Below are 18,327 nucleotides of genomic sequence, written 5' to 3' on the forward strand. Positions count from 1 at the left end.
AGTACTTTCCTTGAACGTATACGGTGTCAAAGTCGTGAGCGAATTGCAGTCGAAGGAGAAAAGAGAAGCGAGTGTGAGAATCATTGTGCGAGAGTGAGAGTGAGAAATGATGATTGCTCGTTTTGGTCACCGTATCCTCGAAGAAAGTGAGCATACGTGTGAATATACACATATACATACATTGCGAGCTCGGCACGCACCGCGCATGATGGTACAGAAGTACAGAGATTCACTTGTTGCACGCAGATGTAGATATACGCAGATGTCGAGGAATTCCTCTCTTCTTATTTCTCAAGTGCCTTTGACAACAAACAATCAAATCGAGTATCAAAAAACAAATCGCAGGTTTTTATACTCGGCTGCAACAACCACTTGTATCTTTGTTTTAATTAAAATATTGAGTAATTAATATTTAAAGTTCAACTTCAAAATTTCTAAGTGCTACTGACAAACAATCAAATGAATCGAGTATCAAAAAACAAACCGCAGGTTTTTATACTCGGCTGCAATAATTATTTCTATCTTTTTTATATATTCTAATAATAAATATTGAGAAATTAAAATATTGAGAAATTAAAATTTAAAGTTAAACTTGAAAACATTTACGTGGCAAATAATTTTTTTTTAAATCACAAAACAGCGCGAAATTAAAAACTACAACAAATTTCTAGTATTAACTGTACCTTTCTATTATTTATATTAACTGTACGAAAAGATTCCGAAACCACCGGAAATAATGCTGAAGTTCAAAAGCAAGTATATTTTATTTTCCATTCGCTACGTGGGAAGAAGATAAAATCATATTGCTTGTTCGTACAATAGTAAAAGTCATTTCGCATGTCAAAAGTCTTCCGCACAAGCTGACTTCGCGCAAAGATACGGAAGAAAAAAATGATTATTGGAGTTTTCGTTGCACACGCCTCGTGACATTTATCTTCGCGGATTAGACGTTACGAAACGCATGAAGGAACAAGAAGAGTTTGCGACACACTTAGTCTCTATTGAATAAAAATATAAACGTGATGATGCAAGACTAGGTCCTAACCTCTTCTATATTAAGAGTTACGTCATTATTACTTGTATTAATATTAGTAATTATTAATAATCTATGAAATTGATGCCATTTATCTACATCTACATACATTTCTAATTATGAAATTTATAATGGATTGAGATTACTACATCTAACAAGAAAGAAATTTATCCACAAGTTATTCGTGTTAAATAACATGATTTGGAATATAAGAATTACGAAATACGTGCTATATGTAAATCCTTTAATAAAATTGCATATAAATTCTCTAATAAAATTCCTGAATTCGTATGAATTGATTGACAGAGAAATAATAATATTAGAATAATGAGAGAATAACTGAAACACATTGCATATATATCTAATTTAATATTTTGTTTGTACTTTGATTAATCGCGGTGAGTAAAATAAATTCCTAGAAAAAGAAAGTAATTTTGTTTTCGTGACAATCGATGACCTACTTTGAAAATACAACTTCCAAAGATATTTCTGCTCCAGATGCATCATTAAAAAAAATCTTTATAAAGCTATAATTTAATTGTTATTAAAATATGTTACTAATTTTGTTACAAAGTAATGCAATTGAAATATCTATTTTATCGAATAAACATTAAAAAAAAAATTTGTAAAATGTTCTTTGAAACAAATGTTTAAAAAAAGAGATTTTTACGAAACAATAATTTAAGTGCCATTAAAAAAAATACATATATATATATTACACTAATCATTTTATTATAAAACGAAACCGAAATATTTAGATTTTATCGAATAATCATTTTAAGCAGATTCTTTTTGAAGCAAGAAGTTTCCAAAATGTTTTCTACAGTGAGTTGTCAAAATCATCTTATAACATTCATAACTTCGTATTTTTATATCAACATCCTTATACACATGTACACAGTATTGACATCCTTTCGCTAGTCACGGTACTTAAAATGCGTTTTCTACAGCACTACATAATAGTAAAGACACGTGCGTGAAGAGTTTGATAAAAAAAAAAGAGAAAAGAAGGGGATCTCACACGCGCACACACGAGATGAAAGAGAAAGAGAGAGGGAGAGAAATAGAAAAAAAAGGAGAAATAAGGTGAAAGAGAGGATAAATCGTTCTCGTACGTGTGCAAAGAATATATTAAATGTCAATGAACGAGCTTGAAAAACGCGCATGCCTCACCATCCGAGGAATTTAACAGTAAAGTTCACGCTTTCCCAACCAAGTGTACCCACGGGGTATGTTTTTGCGGTCACTTAAAAATTCGCGAACGTCATTTGTCTCGGGACAAATAATCCTCCGGCGCAGAATTCATAGCCGAATCTTTGAAACAGATGATCGTAATTTTTTTTCTATTGAACGGGACAGTTATTTCTTTCTGAAATGCGGAGAAACCCAAAGAAGCTGATAGAATGTGTAAATCATTCGGTGAAGGAAAATATGAAAAACGGCGTATGGAAAAACGATGAAGATGTAAGATTTGTCGGTCGAACACGGTCAAGGTATTCTACTCGCGCGACTTTTGCCTGCGCTGAATGTCCGAACGAAAACTTATTTTCCCGCATCTATCGCACATTATACGAAGTTACGTATTTGGAATGGCCGATTGCTGACATTGATACGGTAGAAATCACGCTTGTATCACCTCGGTGATTTTTCACCGTCAACACAGCCGATTTCAGCGAATTAAGTCGGCATTCGCCGATGTATAAGGAAATCGATGTCCCCGTAACCCAGACCTATTGGACGTAACAGTTTTCACTACGTGAGTCCGCGCCGGCCGCAAACCACTGGCCGTTGTGTACACTTAAATCGTTCCGTCATTAGCATAATTCGCGCCATTAGCGTTCAGCGTCCAGCATGAGTAGTTCCTCTCTTGACACATCGAATTTAATTTAACGTGCTACGAATAATTTTGCGCTCGCCGAAATATTGCGCGTTTCTCGGAAGGATGCACCGCCATAATTTCATCTACCACCTGTCGTTTATACAGTATCGCTGAACAATATCGACTTCATTATATCGTACATATATATACATATAATATAAAGAATACAGTGAGTGTGTAAAAAGTATTTATATAGAGAAGATATCTTTTTCTTAGAAAGTAAACATTAATTAGCAATTTAATAAAGAATAAAGTAGATGGTTTTCAAAATTATTTTATCTAAAAAGAAATATGTAATATTATAATTAAAATATATTATCTCAATAATAAGCAAAAATAAAAAATGGTATTATTTGAATCTATCATTTACCGTTTATACGTACGTTGGACAATGTATCGATCTTATTATAATATATAGTTACATATAATATAAAGAATACAGTGAGTGCAAAGAGTATTCGTAAAAAAGAGATATCTTTTTAACAAACTTATTTTTAGAAAATAAATATTAATTAGCAATTTATTATTAAAAAATAAAATAAAATATTTCTCAAAATTATTTCACCAAAAGAGATGTGTAATATTTAAAATATGTTATCTCAATAATAAATAAAAATGTAGAATTGTATTATATGGACACACAAAATATTTGTATAGTCGAGAAATTTAACTTCTAAAAGATCATAAATATGATTCTTTTCATAAGCTCTTTTGTTTATGTTAAGACAGCGAACGCTATTCATCGTTATGAATTGTTAATTAATGTTTATCTTCAAACAAAGTTTTTTCATGAAAATCTTTTCTGTACAAATACTTTTTACCTTCACTGTATGTACCCAATTAAATCAGATGTTATTTTTGAACAGTGAGTTTTAAATTAAATTGTCGCGAGTAGAAGTAATTCAGATCATTTTAAAAAACCAGGAAAATATTCACGCTACTTGCATCATATTAAAACTTTAATGTAAAGAAAATTTCGCTTCATATCATAATAAAGATAATTCTACATCCTAACGTATGCTAATATAAAACAACCACACAGCCCGAATTATCGTAAATAAAGTTAATTATTTCCTAAATAAGTTATAAAAAAATTTTGATATTCTTTGTTACCTCAAATTAAAAATATTTTTTATATTAACAGTATTAGTTCGAGTTTTATATTAACAATATTAGTTGTAATTCCCGGTCGATGATCGAGCAGTCTTAATACGCATCAGATTTAAAGTCATAATAATCTCAAGTAGCCCAGTTCCATGATTCCATGGACCTAGCTCGTTACGAAACCTCCATAATAAACGAGTGCTATCTCGTCTCGTTATTAAAATGCCGACATCGACAACAAAGCAGCCGGCGATGTGGCGAAGAGGAAACCGCAACATCTCAAGTGCATGCTACACTTGCTTAATCGCGCGACCGCAAACAGCAACGTTACGGCCGGACTGCCTGCGCAAAGTTACACGAATTTCGCACAATTGCACGACGCGGAGACACAGACGTCGAGACAGAATGTTTCTTCGAGGTACAAATTATGATATTCTAATACGCCGACGCGGTGCCAGTAGATTTCGAAAGAATGTACCTTCCTCAGCACCGACAGAGCACGAGGTAGAGCATGGTGTTAATTAACGCGTAATTAGTACCGGCACGTTAATTTAATTTTCAACGTAATGGGGTCCAACTAGATCGAGAAAATTCTACTACTATCGATGTATATATACTACAGCGTGATATTGTATTCGCAAAATTACGGCCGAAACGAAAAATGAGACGCATATGTATAAATCCTTCGCGACTCGCACGCGTCAGAAACCGCAACAATTAGCGGTTCATCTTTCAATAGTTTAATGACATCAACGTATCAATTACATGTTGAGCGTACAGCGATTACTGAATACACTAAATAAAAGCGATGACAAATATCATTTTCTTAGATATATAATAAGAATGGCGTTTATCAAAGGCGATTTTCATCAACTTTAACCCTCAATTGTATGCAAAAAGAACAATTTTGTTGAAGTTATGCATTATCTGAAAATTTAGCTAATAATCTTACTTGGATTATCAAAATAATTATATAGAATGCTCTGACTAGTTGCTAAAATGTTAAAACTTTTTGCATCATTGTCACCAACGTTTAAGCGTTCTATACGTTTTAGCGTTTCTATATAATTATTTTAATAATCCAACAAAATTATTTTCATATATGTATCTAAATTTTTAGATAATTTAGCAAAATCTTCAGTGTAGATGATGCAGCTTCTAAAACTTCAGCCACTTATTTATATAACTTTCTTTTTAGAAAAACCAAAACTTGATTTTGTGCTAAGAAATACAAGAAGATACAATAGTAAATAAAAGTGATAAATAGTAAATAAAATAGAGTGCAATTACTCGTTTTTTTTTTTGTAGAAGTTCTTTATTAAAAAAGATTGTACTACGTAATCTACTATTGTGTAATGTCCAAATTAAGAGTTAAACAGGTTAAATATGTCGCTTTTGCATGACTCTGTCATATTTTTCATACTCGAGAATATTGCTGCGAAATTAGAAGAGAAGGTGGTATTATGGCCTTTCTAGGTATAATGTTTCTTCTTAATATCTTCGCTATTAGATGGCGAATTCTAATGATAATTTATTGAATCATATTTAATAAAATCATTTGTTCAGTAATCCCCTTTTATTATGACGCTATTATACCAATACATAACAGCTATTACAACCTATTTTTACTCTCAAGCATTTTTTAAAGCACATTTTTGCATTTAATTATACATATTTCTTCATTTTTCTTAAACCGCATATTAATTAGCGTATTTTGCAATAAACAATATAACTCCATGAAAATTCTAATTACTAATCTAATTATTGGTCTCTTTTTCATATAAAAATAATTATTCAGTAAGTTGATTGTAGCACTACATTCTAATCTGTAGTTCACATTACATATTGATACTATAAATTTTTACTGAGTAGCGAAAAAAGTAATTTGTTTTTTTAAACAAAACCAAATTTTAATTTTTGCAGAGAGATCATAGTATTCATTTCTTCTTTCTCTTTGATTATACAGTGTTGTTATATTCTTATAAATAATATTTTAAGTAATAAATATTTTTTAATTTTGAATCTAAAATCGATTGAACTTCATGCACTTTGACGAAGGTAATCACTAAGTAAGTTTTAAATTTAAATATTGATTAACAAAGTTAAAATAATTTGTATAAAATATAAATAAAATATGAGGGGCCATAGTAATACTATCTTCTCTTTCATTGCTATAAGATAATTTGTGTTCATGTAAATCAGGTTATCTTAATGGTTTATCTCGCCATCATACTCTCTACATGTATTTATAATTGATTAAACCTAATTTAATAATTGGAATATGTGACTTGTGTAACTGAGTCAATCTCCTGATATAATTATCACGAATTTCTTTCTCATACTTATTTTCGTAATTTAATGTATCTATCGTGAGACTCGAGAAAATCTTCGCGTACACGCATCAGTTTGCTATAAAATAAAAAAACCCTAGCTCAAAGATGTGCAGAATATAAAAAATACGTGGTAAATAAAAAATTCAAAGAAGCAAAAATAATGAGAATTTTGCGGAGTTATCTCTATTTGGCCAATTCAAATATGGTACTAGAATCTCAAAAAATTAAAAATCTACAATGAATTATCAACTAAATTATTGATCAACGTGATTGATGAAACAAGAAAGCAGGAAAAATATTTATCTGATGTATCGATCAACAGAAAGATCCTGCGATAGACGATTCTCGCAATACATACGTATATTTCAAGGAGAACACATATAAAAGCAAGCACATGCCTGCCGGTATCTATACGTCCCTCTAACCAGTGCTAGGTACGACTTTCACCTTTCACCTTGCTCAAGCACGATTCCAATGTTGACTTCTCGATCTTTTACCCTACCGATCCGACACAGCATCGGCGCTTGGATGCATCAGATCGTATGAGTATAGGTAGGAACTAAAGGCGGCCGCGTCACGATTCGGTTTCACTAGCGGATTCATGGCATAAAACTAAGGCGATGGAAAGCATCCATGCATCCTTACATGGATGCTTTCCCATGCCTTCTGTAGATACAGCATGGGGTTAACCTTTAGATTTCAAGTTCGAGATAATGAGCTTATTTAGGCCTGAAAAAAGAATTCACTAAATCACGAGGAAGTCATGCGGAATTTCGCATATAATGCTATAAATGAGTAATTATTTGTCAATTCGTGCGAATGATTGAATATCATAATATATGTATCACTGCTGCATTTATTATATTCCAATAATTATTTTAATACAATGATTATCATTGCATGAATTGAAATTGTTATTTATTTATTGTAACTGTGAATTTGACTGAATTAAATATTAAAATTTTAATCATATCATAATTGATAATGCTATCTATTTTATTCATACATTAAATTATAAATTTCAATCATGCATCAAAAGAGAGGTTCTGCATGAATTTTCATCTATAATAAATAAAGGGATTTCTGCAATAATCAAATAATCCATTTTTTAATTTGATGTTCATCATTCTCTATCAGTAATACCATATCGCTAATAATTTTGATCCGGCAAGCATAAAACAGAAAACGAGAAATAAGAGTTTAATATTTGCTTAGGATGTTTTTATTAAGAGTAATTTTTAACATTTTATAAAATGTAAAGAAATTATTGTTTCATGTACTTAATATTTCCTTTTTCACATTTATTAATATTTAAAAAAATTAATGTAGAATATATTAGGGAATAAATAATAGCAAATATAAAATTTTTCCAAAAAGCAAACACGAATCCAGAGGTTTTTATTTTTTTCTTTTAATAGATTTTCAAAATATTAATCATAGCTTAAAATTTCATTTTTATATTCCTATTATATCTGTTTCCTCCAATGTAGATAAATTTTAATCGCGATTCATTTATCGAGTTTTATCGTTTTTTAAGAAAGAGAATAGAATTAGTAAAAAATGAGGAGTAAATCGAACCGAGATTAAAGATAATCTGCATCAATAGAAATAGGAATTATATGTTCAGAGAAATATAGTACGCTTATGACACATACAATAAATGATTTTTTTAATTTTTTGTTTCTTGAAAATTTAACTTTTTATACATATTTTATAAAAAAATCTTTAAATATATTTTATTTGTTTTATATGTAACCGTAAAGAAATACGGCTAAGCATGCAAGAAAATCCATATTTAAAATAACGAATGTCGTAATATTAATAAAAATCTCTATGAAAGAAAAAGAATGCCATCTTATCTACATAAATAAAAAGCAACAACATCTGAATGATTAAAAATATGTGATTAAGTGAATATAATTATAAATTATACTAACAAGGTGGTCTGGAATTATGAGACATGTGAGACAAGACAGAGCGATTATACTGCACGTAATCCGCCCTGACGAAACATGCCGCTAACACACGCTGCAGCACGTGAGAAGAGATGAACAATAAGGGAAACGACGTCGACTCTAAATTAAAAGATATTTAGCGATCGCGATCCGAGATTAAGGAATGAGCGCCATTATACTCGCACGCTAAATTTTTCACTAAAACTCTGTTGAAATAATTGCACGCGGTTTCTTCCTTTTTTTCTTTCCACAACGATTAATTTCGCCACGTTCTGAGACCTTGGAGATCATCCAGCTAGTTGCAACTTGCTGACAAAACAATTATCTGTACAGTCATCGCGTTGCCGAAATAATGCTTGCCTGTTTAATCCTTGCAAGAAGGATGAGTTTCATTCGCGTTCGCGATTCGGAACCTTGGGTATTCCACCGAACAATTACGGTCCAATTAGAAAACCACCAGTATTCTTCGGCGATGTTACTTTCGAAATTCTTGATGGATAGTCGGGCTACGGTAGTCGTTCTTTGTACAATTCGCGCATTCCGACACGCATGTGGAGATCTTGAAGAAACATGCGCTTAAATGTATAGATACACATATAACGTGTAAAGAGCGATTTTCATAATCGACGACATGATTTTTCATGTACCGTCCCAGAACACGGAAACCCAGACCTTGAGGAGAAATCACGCGCGCGCACTCTCGCATGCCTCCTTTCGCAATAAGTCATCCCGCTTGCACGGTGACGTCAACTGTCAAAAGCTGCGATCATGGTCATATAGATTTCATAATGATCACTTTCTACTTTCGACGAGGAAACTAGCCTACCGTCGTCCGCGACTCATCATACCTTGAGTAAACCTTCATATTCCCGCAAGTCAATGACACTTGACCCTCGCAACGTTGAAAGCGATTTCGCGCGGGACGATTATTTCTATTGAAGAAATTCCGATCGAAATTGAAAGTATTAATATAGCGTGAAGAGAGAGAGAGAGAGAGAGAGAGAGAGAGAGAGAGAGAGAGAGAGAAAGAGAGAGAAAAAAATGCTGTCATTAACTGAAATAAAATTTACAGGCCAAGGATGAGGCTCATCGCGACGATTCTCGTCGTCGCTCTCTCGGATGCAGCGGTGTATGGCCAAGACTTCGGCGGACACGCGCTCTTTGTGAGAACCGCAGACGCGGATCCCGGTAAGAAAAATGCAAGAGAATTCTATAAGTCCGCCTTAAGCATAATCGAGCGAACGAGAGAGAAAGAGAGAGAGAAAGAGAGGCGCTATAATTGTTGTGATGATAAATTGATCACAAACGAATGGTTTAAAATTCATTAGCACACTCGAGAGTCCAACGGGCTGCTGCCTCGGTATCGCCAGCAGACGTGATGGCGCAAAATATCCTAGAGTGGATTCAAGGGATCTACCAGCAGGGCACACGTAAAAGTAGGTTTCCGAGTTTCGTCGACAGGAAACGGCACGAAGCCATCCTTGTCGCCATACGCGTACATTAACGAGTATTTTCTCATGATGATTGAATTTAGCTGCAATCTAACGTTGCGCGCTGATTTATAGACAGTTCAGTGCCGCTGATGGTCAGAGATGGATGCTATTATGGATGTGTATTGCGCAAAAGAAAGCTGCGACTATGCCAATACCGCCTCACCAATTTAAATATTATAGACGCACAAAATCATTCATCCATAAATACGCTATGCTATTAATCATTTTAACGTGACATTTAGAAGTCACGGAATTAGCTTTATGTTCGACGCTGGGATTGGCTTTGATGCACGTTTGTTCGAACTGACAATAAATCGTTTTCTGCTACAAAGCATTAAATCAATGCACTCTTAATTAACTCCTTAGAATGTACTCTCTTGTTTTCTTTAATTAAAATTCAAAGAGACCGATCAACACTAAAATTAATCAATGTTCATGGACTTCGATAGCATTATTGATAGCTTCAATGTAAAGTATAAATACATTTTTTAATATTATGAATGACAGTTGCTTCTCAGTCAACAGTAAGTTTCAAAACAATTAACTTTAATCCACAGAGTTTTTAATTTATATAATATCTTAATAAATAAATGCCATCAAAGCCATCGAATGTTTTTAATAAATCGTTCTCTTTTGTAGCACTAAAGTAAAGTCAATATATTCTTAATTAACTCTCCAAAACTTACGCTTACCTTTATCTTTTGTTTTTTTTTTTTAATTAAAACTTAAAGAGTGATACATATATAAAACTGATCGATAGATTGATAGATTTTATAGACTACGATGGCATAATCGATAATTTCAATAACAAATTTTCATTGATGCCATCGTAGTGTTCACAAATTACAAAGGAGTCTCACTCTTGAGCTCATGTATTTTTACAGTTCGCCAGCAATCGGATGCGAATGCATACCTGCCACCCTACAGCACTCAACGACCGCCTGAAAAACCCCGACCTTTCCAGGCCACGAGTTCTCAACAAAGTGATATATTAGGCTATACCCCTCAGCGACCATCATCGCTATATACTCCGCCAAATATTGGTTACTCATCATCTGGGCAACCTTCCACGCCATTTTCTACTCCAAGACCGAGCCAACAACCTTCATCAACGTACGTGCCGCAAGGTTTCAGAGGCTCCACGTCCTACAACCCCCGACCGAGTCAACCCTCGTATTCCAACGCGGGCTCATCAGCCTTTCCACCACTGAATCCCCCGGAATCGTCGTCCACTTACCTACCGCCGCAGCCACCGCTTTTCCCATCGACCAGTCCAAGACCTCCTTCTGAATCCACGATCGGTAAGCCCCTCTTAGGTGCAGGTATGGGTATAGACACAAAAATCCAAATCCAAATTGAAAATGCTCCAAAAGCTTTAAGTATACTATTAAATAATACAGCACCAAATGAATCGTGCACCAAATCAATTGGAGATTACCAGCATTATGCCATCTGAGTATTTTTTAGGAGTCTCAGGACCCTCAGGACCAACCCCGACAAGAGGCTATCCTAGCTCAGGTTACCCTACTTCGAACGGGGGATATTCAACTACCGAAAGACCGTTTCCTCCCTTTACTACACCAAGTGAAACTGGAACAGGTGCTGGAACTAGTGAAGCAGGCAGAGGAGAAGGTCCTAGAACTACTGAAACTGCAACTGGAGGTACGTATTTGTTTGTCACAATGCACATACATGCAAACATAAATGCAAAATACATGAAAAAATAATTTTATTTTATTTTTTAGAAACTACTCAAGGTGAGGATGATCTCAGTCATCCCCCGCATATTCATAATCTCGATGTCCAATGCAGTAAGACAATGATGACGATCAATATCGAATTCAATCGCGCTTACGACGGCATTATTTATTCTAAGGTAAGAGAGCGTGAAACAAAACAATCTCTTGCACAAAAAATTACCGATAATAAAGTATCGATTTTGTCTAATTTCAGGGATTTTTCATGAATCCAGAATGTACCTACGTAAAACAGAATTCAGGTTCAACAACATACTCTTTTACAGTGAATCTGGAATCCTGTGGAACTCAGTTCATCAATGATTTCGAGGGTGAAGCTGGTCAAGCGTATTTGGAAAACGTCCTTGTATTACAAGTCGGTGTCGAACTAACTAAATTTATTAGCTTGATTTTCCACGGATTTTATTTGTTACATTTAGCTCGTAAAAAATCACATGTAATAGAAAATAATTATTAGACTTTGAAATAAAAAATTCTTATTGCTAAAGAATGAACCGGGTATACAAGAAGTCTGGGATACAATTCGAAGAGTACGATGTCTCTGGGAAGGGAACATCAATAAGGCCCTAACGGTGAATCTCTCAGTAGATATGTTGAATCAAGAAATCGTTACCTTTAGTGGCGATACTGCGACAGCTAAATTGGATATTCAAGTCGGTAAAGGACCTTTCGCATCAGCAGCCGATGGACTCGTAAAGATTGGAGAAACAATGACTTTAGTAGTTACCGTAGAGGGCGATCCTGGTTTCGACCTCCAGGTATGTATTAAAAACCATCTTATATGCATAATGATAATTCATTGATAGAATTATGTTCCAACAAAAAAATGTATAGATGTAATTAATTCATGAATATGTGTGTGTGTGTGTATATATATATATATGTACACAAGAAATAATTATTTTTCGATGTATTCTACTTTAATTTTAAGATTACAGAATTTTTATATAAGAAATATAAATTAACAATTGTTTATAATTATTTTCAAGGTCCGTGATTGTTTGGCGCGAGACGAAGCCTCAACTAATATGCTGCAACTCACCGACGAAAGAGGCTGCATTTTGAAACCGAAACTATTCGGTGCCTTCCAAAAGACGAATGATACCGGCAATACAGGCGCTTCCATTATCGCTTATGCGTTCTTCCAAGCCTTCAAATTCCCTGATGTTATGGATCTATTCATCGAATGTAATGTCGAACTATGTAAAACTAATTGCGAACCTTGTCCAGAAGCGAATCAAGTAAGCCACAAAATCAATATTCAAATGTACACACACATTATATATAATATTTGATAAAATTATCGCACTCATTGAAATTAACACACAATGTATTTTAAAATCATCATTTCTTATAATAACTGAAAAAAAATGTCTTGTAATAATTTATAAAATATTTTGAAATATTCGAAATTATTCTAAATTTTATACAAAAGTCCTTATTTCATTAAAAAACTTTACATTTTTCTAACATATTATATATAATTTGTTTTAGCAAATCGAGCCAGGAAGACGTCGTCGCTCGATAACACATGCACCACCGTCGACCAACTTGTCAAATGCGGTTCTATTATCAGATCCGGTTCGTGTTGGGCGACGTTTCAAAGTGATTATGTTAGATGACTTAAGTACAGCATCCAGTCAGATTCTGGAAAGTATGGAGGAAACGGCTGTCGAAACGATGACAAAAGCGAAAGAAGTTTGCATGAGCAACGGTGGATTTTACATTACCTTCTCTCTTATGTTAAGCACACTCTTCGTCGCGACCATAAGCGCAGCTGTATTATATATTAAGTTACAACGAATTCGCAGACCGAAATTTGTGGATTCGTAGAACGGTATTATTTTTATAATACCTTTATCGTAATAATACTAAGAAAGAAATTGCGTAGAAAACAACGAACGCGTGCCAGTAATCAAATAGTAATTTAAATGATAAGAGAGATGTTACTTTATCGCTTTATAATCATTCAATCGCGAAAAAAACTGCTGAAGGTAAATATGTGTACCAAAATTTTTGAAATAATTGTTATTAATAGTAGATAAAGAAATTCTTCCAGCTTATTGCTTTTAAATATTGCTTTTAAATATTTATAACTAAATTTTAATGAAACGTTACTCTTATCCAAACAAACATAGAAAATGTATTCTGCTCAAGCAGAATAGGAAAATAGCCATATTTATCTATAAACATCTAACAAATTACTCGTGTAGTCTTCAGACGACGAGAGTGCTCATTTTGCGTAATGCTTGAATACCAATATATGGTATTTATTGCAATAATTCAATATCATAATGTAAATCTTGTACTTGACAATAAATTATATTTGTAAAAAAGATTATCTCTTCTTTTAGCTTTCTTTTATCATCTCCTTTCTTAAACAATTATTATTAATAGAAGACGATAAAAATATACATAAATAAGGAATTAAATTATTATTTTATGAAATATATTCTTATGCCTATAAATATTAATTTTGCAATTATATAATACATAACGACAAATAATATAAACGGTGTTATAACTATCTACAAACAATGCAATATAATATGATTCAAGTAAATGAAGTTCATTTACCTGTAATTTATCATTATAAATATTAATTAGATTTATAACATTGTAGATTTATAATTAATATCTTTTTTTCCTCCTTATAAAATTAAAATCTTTTAAAATGTCCTGGATATTATCTTTGATATGTCTAGTGCTAATTTTTCTTTAATTTTATGAAAACGTAAAATGCATAAATGTATTGTTCTTATTTTCCATTCATAAACAACTTTACCAGACATATTTAATTTTTTAAAAGCGTTCAATATATTCAGGATCATTTTCTTTGATAACAATTAAATAAAACAATCCTGCATTTAACAAGATTTTGAGAATAATAGTAAATACCTGTTCCATAACTTGTTTACCATATTACCATCAGCTTAAGTTCTGAATACGAGCTTATTATCTACTACTTCTTCATTTTCTGTACTACAGGATTTAACTATACATATATTACACTCTCCATAATTTATAAGAAAAAATGTAATAAAATCCTGTACAAAACTTTTATTCATACAAAACGATTATTTATACTTATATATACTAAATATAATAATTTAGTAACAATTTGATTATATCTTATCGTTCATAGATTTAAAAAATTACTGCTGCTTATCAATCTCTAATTTAGCTTTCTTCTTTATTTGTTTCAATACTTGTGCTGTTACATGCAGAATTAGTATGTAGAAGTGCTTTTTGTTTGGTCATAGAAAGAACATCTTGATATACTTGATATACTTTATTCAAGTCCTTTTTGGTATTTTGCAAAATGTGGTTAGACATAGCGATATTATGTTCAGCTTCAACTAGTTTTCTTAGTCTATGTTCAAGATTCTATGTTCAGCGATTGTAATAGTTCGTTGATTTTTTTCTCTGGTAAGGATTCAATTTGTTTCCTTTAATTCAATTTGGACGCGTATCCTACAAAAAAGTGATAGTCATGTATATATAAGTCCTATAAACTCTTGATTTTTCTAGACAATATGAAGTCTGATTTTTATTTCTGTACTCTTTAAACTGATGCACGTGATGCAACAAGTCAAAGTGAAACAAATATAAGTTTTTTTTATTTCAACTTATTGTACTATGTGCATCAATTCAGACAGCATGAATAAAAAAAACAACCTATAATGTATCGAATGAGTGAATAAAAATAAATGTTATTTCATCTGGTTATTATGGTTATTTTCTTTTTAAGAAAAATGATTGGCATAAATGTGTCGTTCTATCTTTCGTGATATTTAATAACAATAACAGATAGAATGATACTTCCGTGCTCAACTATGCCTCCTAAAAGGAAAGATTCTGTTCTGCAGAAACATTAGAGATCTGTTTATCCAGTTACAATGAACGCAAAGATTACGTTATCTTCTTAACAACTAATTAAGAAAAGAATAACGTGACTTTAACATTCACCATATTTGGATTCACATTATGCAAAAACTCTCTTGCAGAGACAAGAAACACACAAAACGCGACTATATATATCGAAGAAGTTTACTGTTCATGCACGTGTCTTGCAATGAATGTAACGAGAAAATTATGATTACCTTGTAGTGCGAATGTGTTTATTCAGAAGAGGTAGTAGTTCTCCGTATGTTTCAGGAGATTCATGAAATAAACTTTCACACACATACATCTTCTGTGAGATTTTCGTAAAAGTCATCTATCTTATTGTCGATTGATGTATTGTTACTCACTGTGTTCACGCTCATGTTGTAATGTGTCGTCTACAATAGCAGTAGCAATAATGGATTAAAGAATAGGCATAGAAGCCAACAAATCGTAATCGAATGTGAGGAGAATAATTAACTATCATTGATCGATTTCTATGCCTATTTTTTAATCCACTGCTGCTACTTTCCATTGTAGACGACGCATAACACTTGTAACCTTTGTATGACGCAATAAATTTTTATGACCCAACAGCAGAAATAAATCAGATCTTTAATTATTTTGATAAAAGTAAATGTTGTTAAAAGTACGAATATAATATAAGGTCTGTTTTCAAAACTAGTATATATTTTTGGAACTTAAAATGAAATATACGTTTAATATTTGTTTAAAGCAAGAAAGAGCGTTTCTAGAACAGTGCAAGAATAAAAAACAAACTAATAATAAGGATAACGGATTTCGACTAGTAATAATAATCGCATCTGAATCGGTAAAGTCCTGCACACAATAGAAGGAATAAGGAATTAGGAATAAAGAATAAACAATTTTAACCTATCAGAAATCGGATACATCGGAATACACGAAATACATGGTTTCTGATAGGTTGAAATTGTTTATTCTTTATTTCTAATTCCTTATTCCTTCTATTATGGGCACAGCCTAATTGACTCGAATCCGAGATGTTTCTTCTTCAGTGGTCGAAAGAGAACGGAATCACTCGTTATAACTAATTGCAATCAACTGCAATTTGCAAGACTTGCAACTTGCAACTTTGCAATCATAATATACGCCGATATAAGTATACACTGTGAGGTTAGATTTTGCGCACAATAGAACAAATATTAAGGAATAAATATTAAGATTTCAACTTATCAGATACCAATTACACTAGAATACACGATTGTTAATATTTATTCCTATTCCTAATATTTCCTCCATTGTACACTGGATCTAAGGACGTCCTCACAATAGAACAAGTATTAGGAATAAGAATAAATATTAACAACATGTATTCTAATATAACTGCAAGTAACTGATAGATAACTTGAAATCTTAAGACTCTTTACTCCTATTTCTAATATTTGTTATATTGTGCGCATGTCCTTAGAAATTGCTATCTTACTATTAGAGATAGGACAAAGTCTTTTTCCTGCAATCGTAAAACGAATCAATCTATAGAAGCGTTCACCATCTGCGCCGATTTTATCGGCACTCTTCTTTTCCTTTAATTAAATATATACTCATCCGTAAAAAAACGAGTTATAATAGCCTGTTTTAGCAAGTAAGTATAGTTTTAATTTATTTTTTCATTTTTATATCTAATTTATTTTAATTTACATATTATATTAATTTTTTAATTAATCATTTTTTAATTTTATCTTTTATAGTAAACTTTTATAGTATACTTTTATAGTATACTTTATAGTATACTTTATAGTATACTTTTAATTCAATATTACAGTAACAATAATTGTTTGCAATACAATTATAAATAATTTAAAATATAATACAAATGATATTATAGGAGCATAATTAACAAATTTTGATAATGTGAGATTATATGAAAACGTCGAAGATACATGCGATAACACAAATTTTTCTAAACCAATGTTCAATAAAATATTGATAAACGCGGAAGAAATATTAACAACAATTAAATCGTATTTACTATTAATTATATATTACTATTAACTTGCAAATATAAAACTTATTAATATCGTGATAAAATTAATATATTTATGACTTTCATCATTAAAGATAACTATTCCAATAATTTTATCATATCAAAGTTTTTCCGCCTTGCGTGGTATGCGAGTTAGTATCCGATATGAAAAAGAAAAATCTTCATAGTGGAGAGCGAACTTAATATATTCTGATTCTACGTAAAATTCACAAGATTCATTTGCAAAGACAATTTAAGCAATCCGTCAAATATCAGTGATTTAGTTACAGGAGAATTCCCGAATCTTCCACACTACTTAGGATAGTAATAATTTTAGCACGTCAATTACCATTTTTATTACATCTTTAATATATAATATTAAAATTCGCAAGAAAATATGTTCTGCCACACATCATTAAAAATCATATTGGATTAAAAATAAATGGATAGAATGATTTCCTTATGGAATAGTGGTTACAAAGGAATATATTTAATAATAATAAAATACATGAATATTGCAATTTTTTATATGTATGGGTACAAAAGTTTTTCGGATACCAGTTGTTCAAGATAAATCGAACCTTATAATAACGGGATTTTAAAGAACTATACTTTTATATTAAAAAATTTATTATATAAAATTTAACAATTTCTTTGTATTTTCAAAAAATTTTAATTATTATATTAATATCCCATTAATATGAGGGTACCTATTCGACTTATCTCGAATTTTTTGTACCCATACAATTTTAACTAAATTCGTGTATTCACGATAACATTATTAAAAAAATATAAAATATTTTAGTAAAAATTATCTAAGTTACAAAAATCACAATTTGTTAAATATAATCTCATAATATCTGCCCATATTTTATCAGAAACA

General features: G+C 31.8%; 1 protein-coding gene across 1 annotated transcript in view; it reads left to right on the forward strand.

Annotated features, from left to right (window-relative positions):
* LOC108685759 overlaps positions 1–13,890 on the forward strand; it is a 14,434-nt gene extending 544 nt beyond the window's left edge. The window contains exons 2-10 of the mRNA XM_018190720.1: positions 9,377–9,492; positions 9,633–9,740; positions 10,682–11,098; positions 11,265–11,459; positions 11,543–11,673; positions 11,751–11,909; positions 12,043–12,312; positions 12,544–12,795; positions 13,049–13,890. Of these exons, the coding sequence (XP_018046209.1) occupies positions 9,384–9,492; positions 9,633–9,740; positions 10,682–11,098; positions 11,265–11,459; positions 11,543–11,673; positions 11,751–11,909; positions 12,043–12,312; positions 12,544–12,795; positions 13,049–13,387 (1,980 nt within the window). The 5' untranslated portion in view covers positions 9,377–9,383 and the 3' untranslated portion in view covers positions 13,388–13,890. The remainder of the gene's footprint in view (positions 1–9,376; positions 9,493–9,632; positions 9,741–10,681; positions 11,099–11,264; positions 11,460–11,542; positions 11,674–11,750; positions 11,910–12,042; positions 12,313–12,543; positions 12,796–13,048) is intronic.
* The last annotated feature ends 4,437 nt before the right edge of the window (positions 13,891–18,327 follow it).

This window comes from Atta colombica, unplaced genomic scaffold (genome assembly GCF_001594045.1).
Source record: "Atta colombica isolate Treedump-2 unplaced genomic scaffold, Acol1.0 scaffold156, whole genome shotgun sequence".
Classification (NCBI taxonomy): domain Eukaryota; kingdom Metazoa; phylum Arthropoda; class Insecta; order Hymenoptera; family Formicidae; genus Atta; species Atta colombica.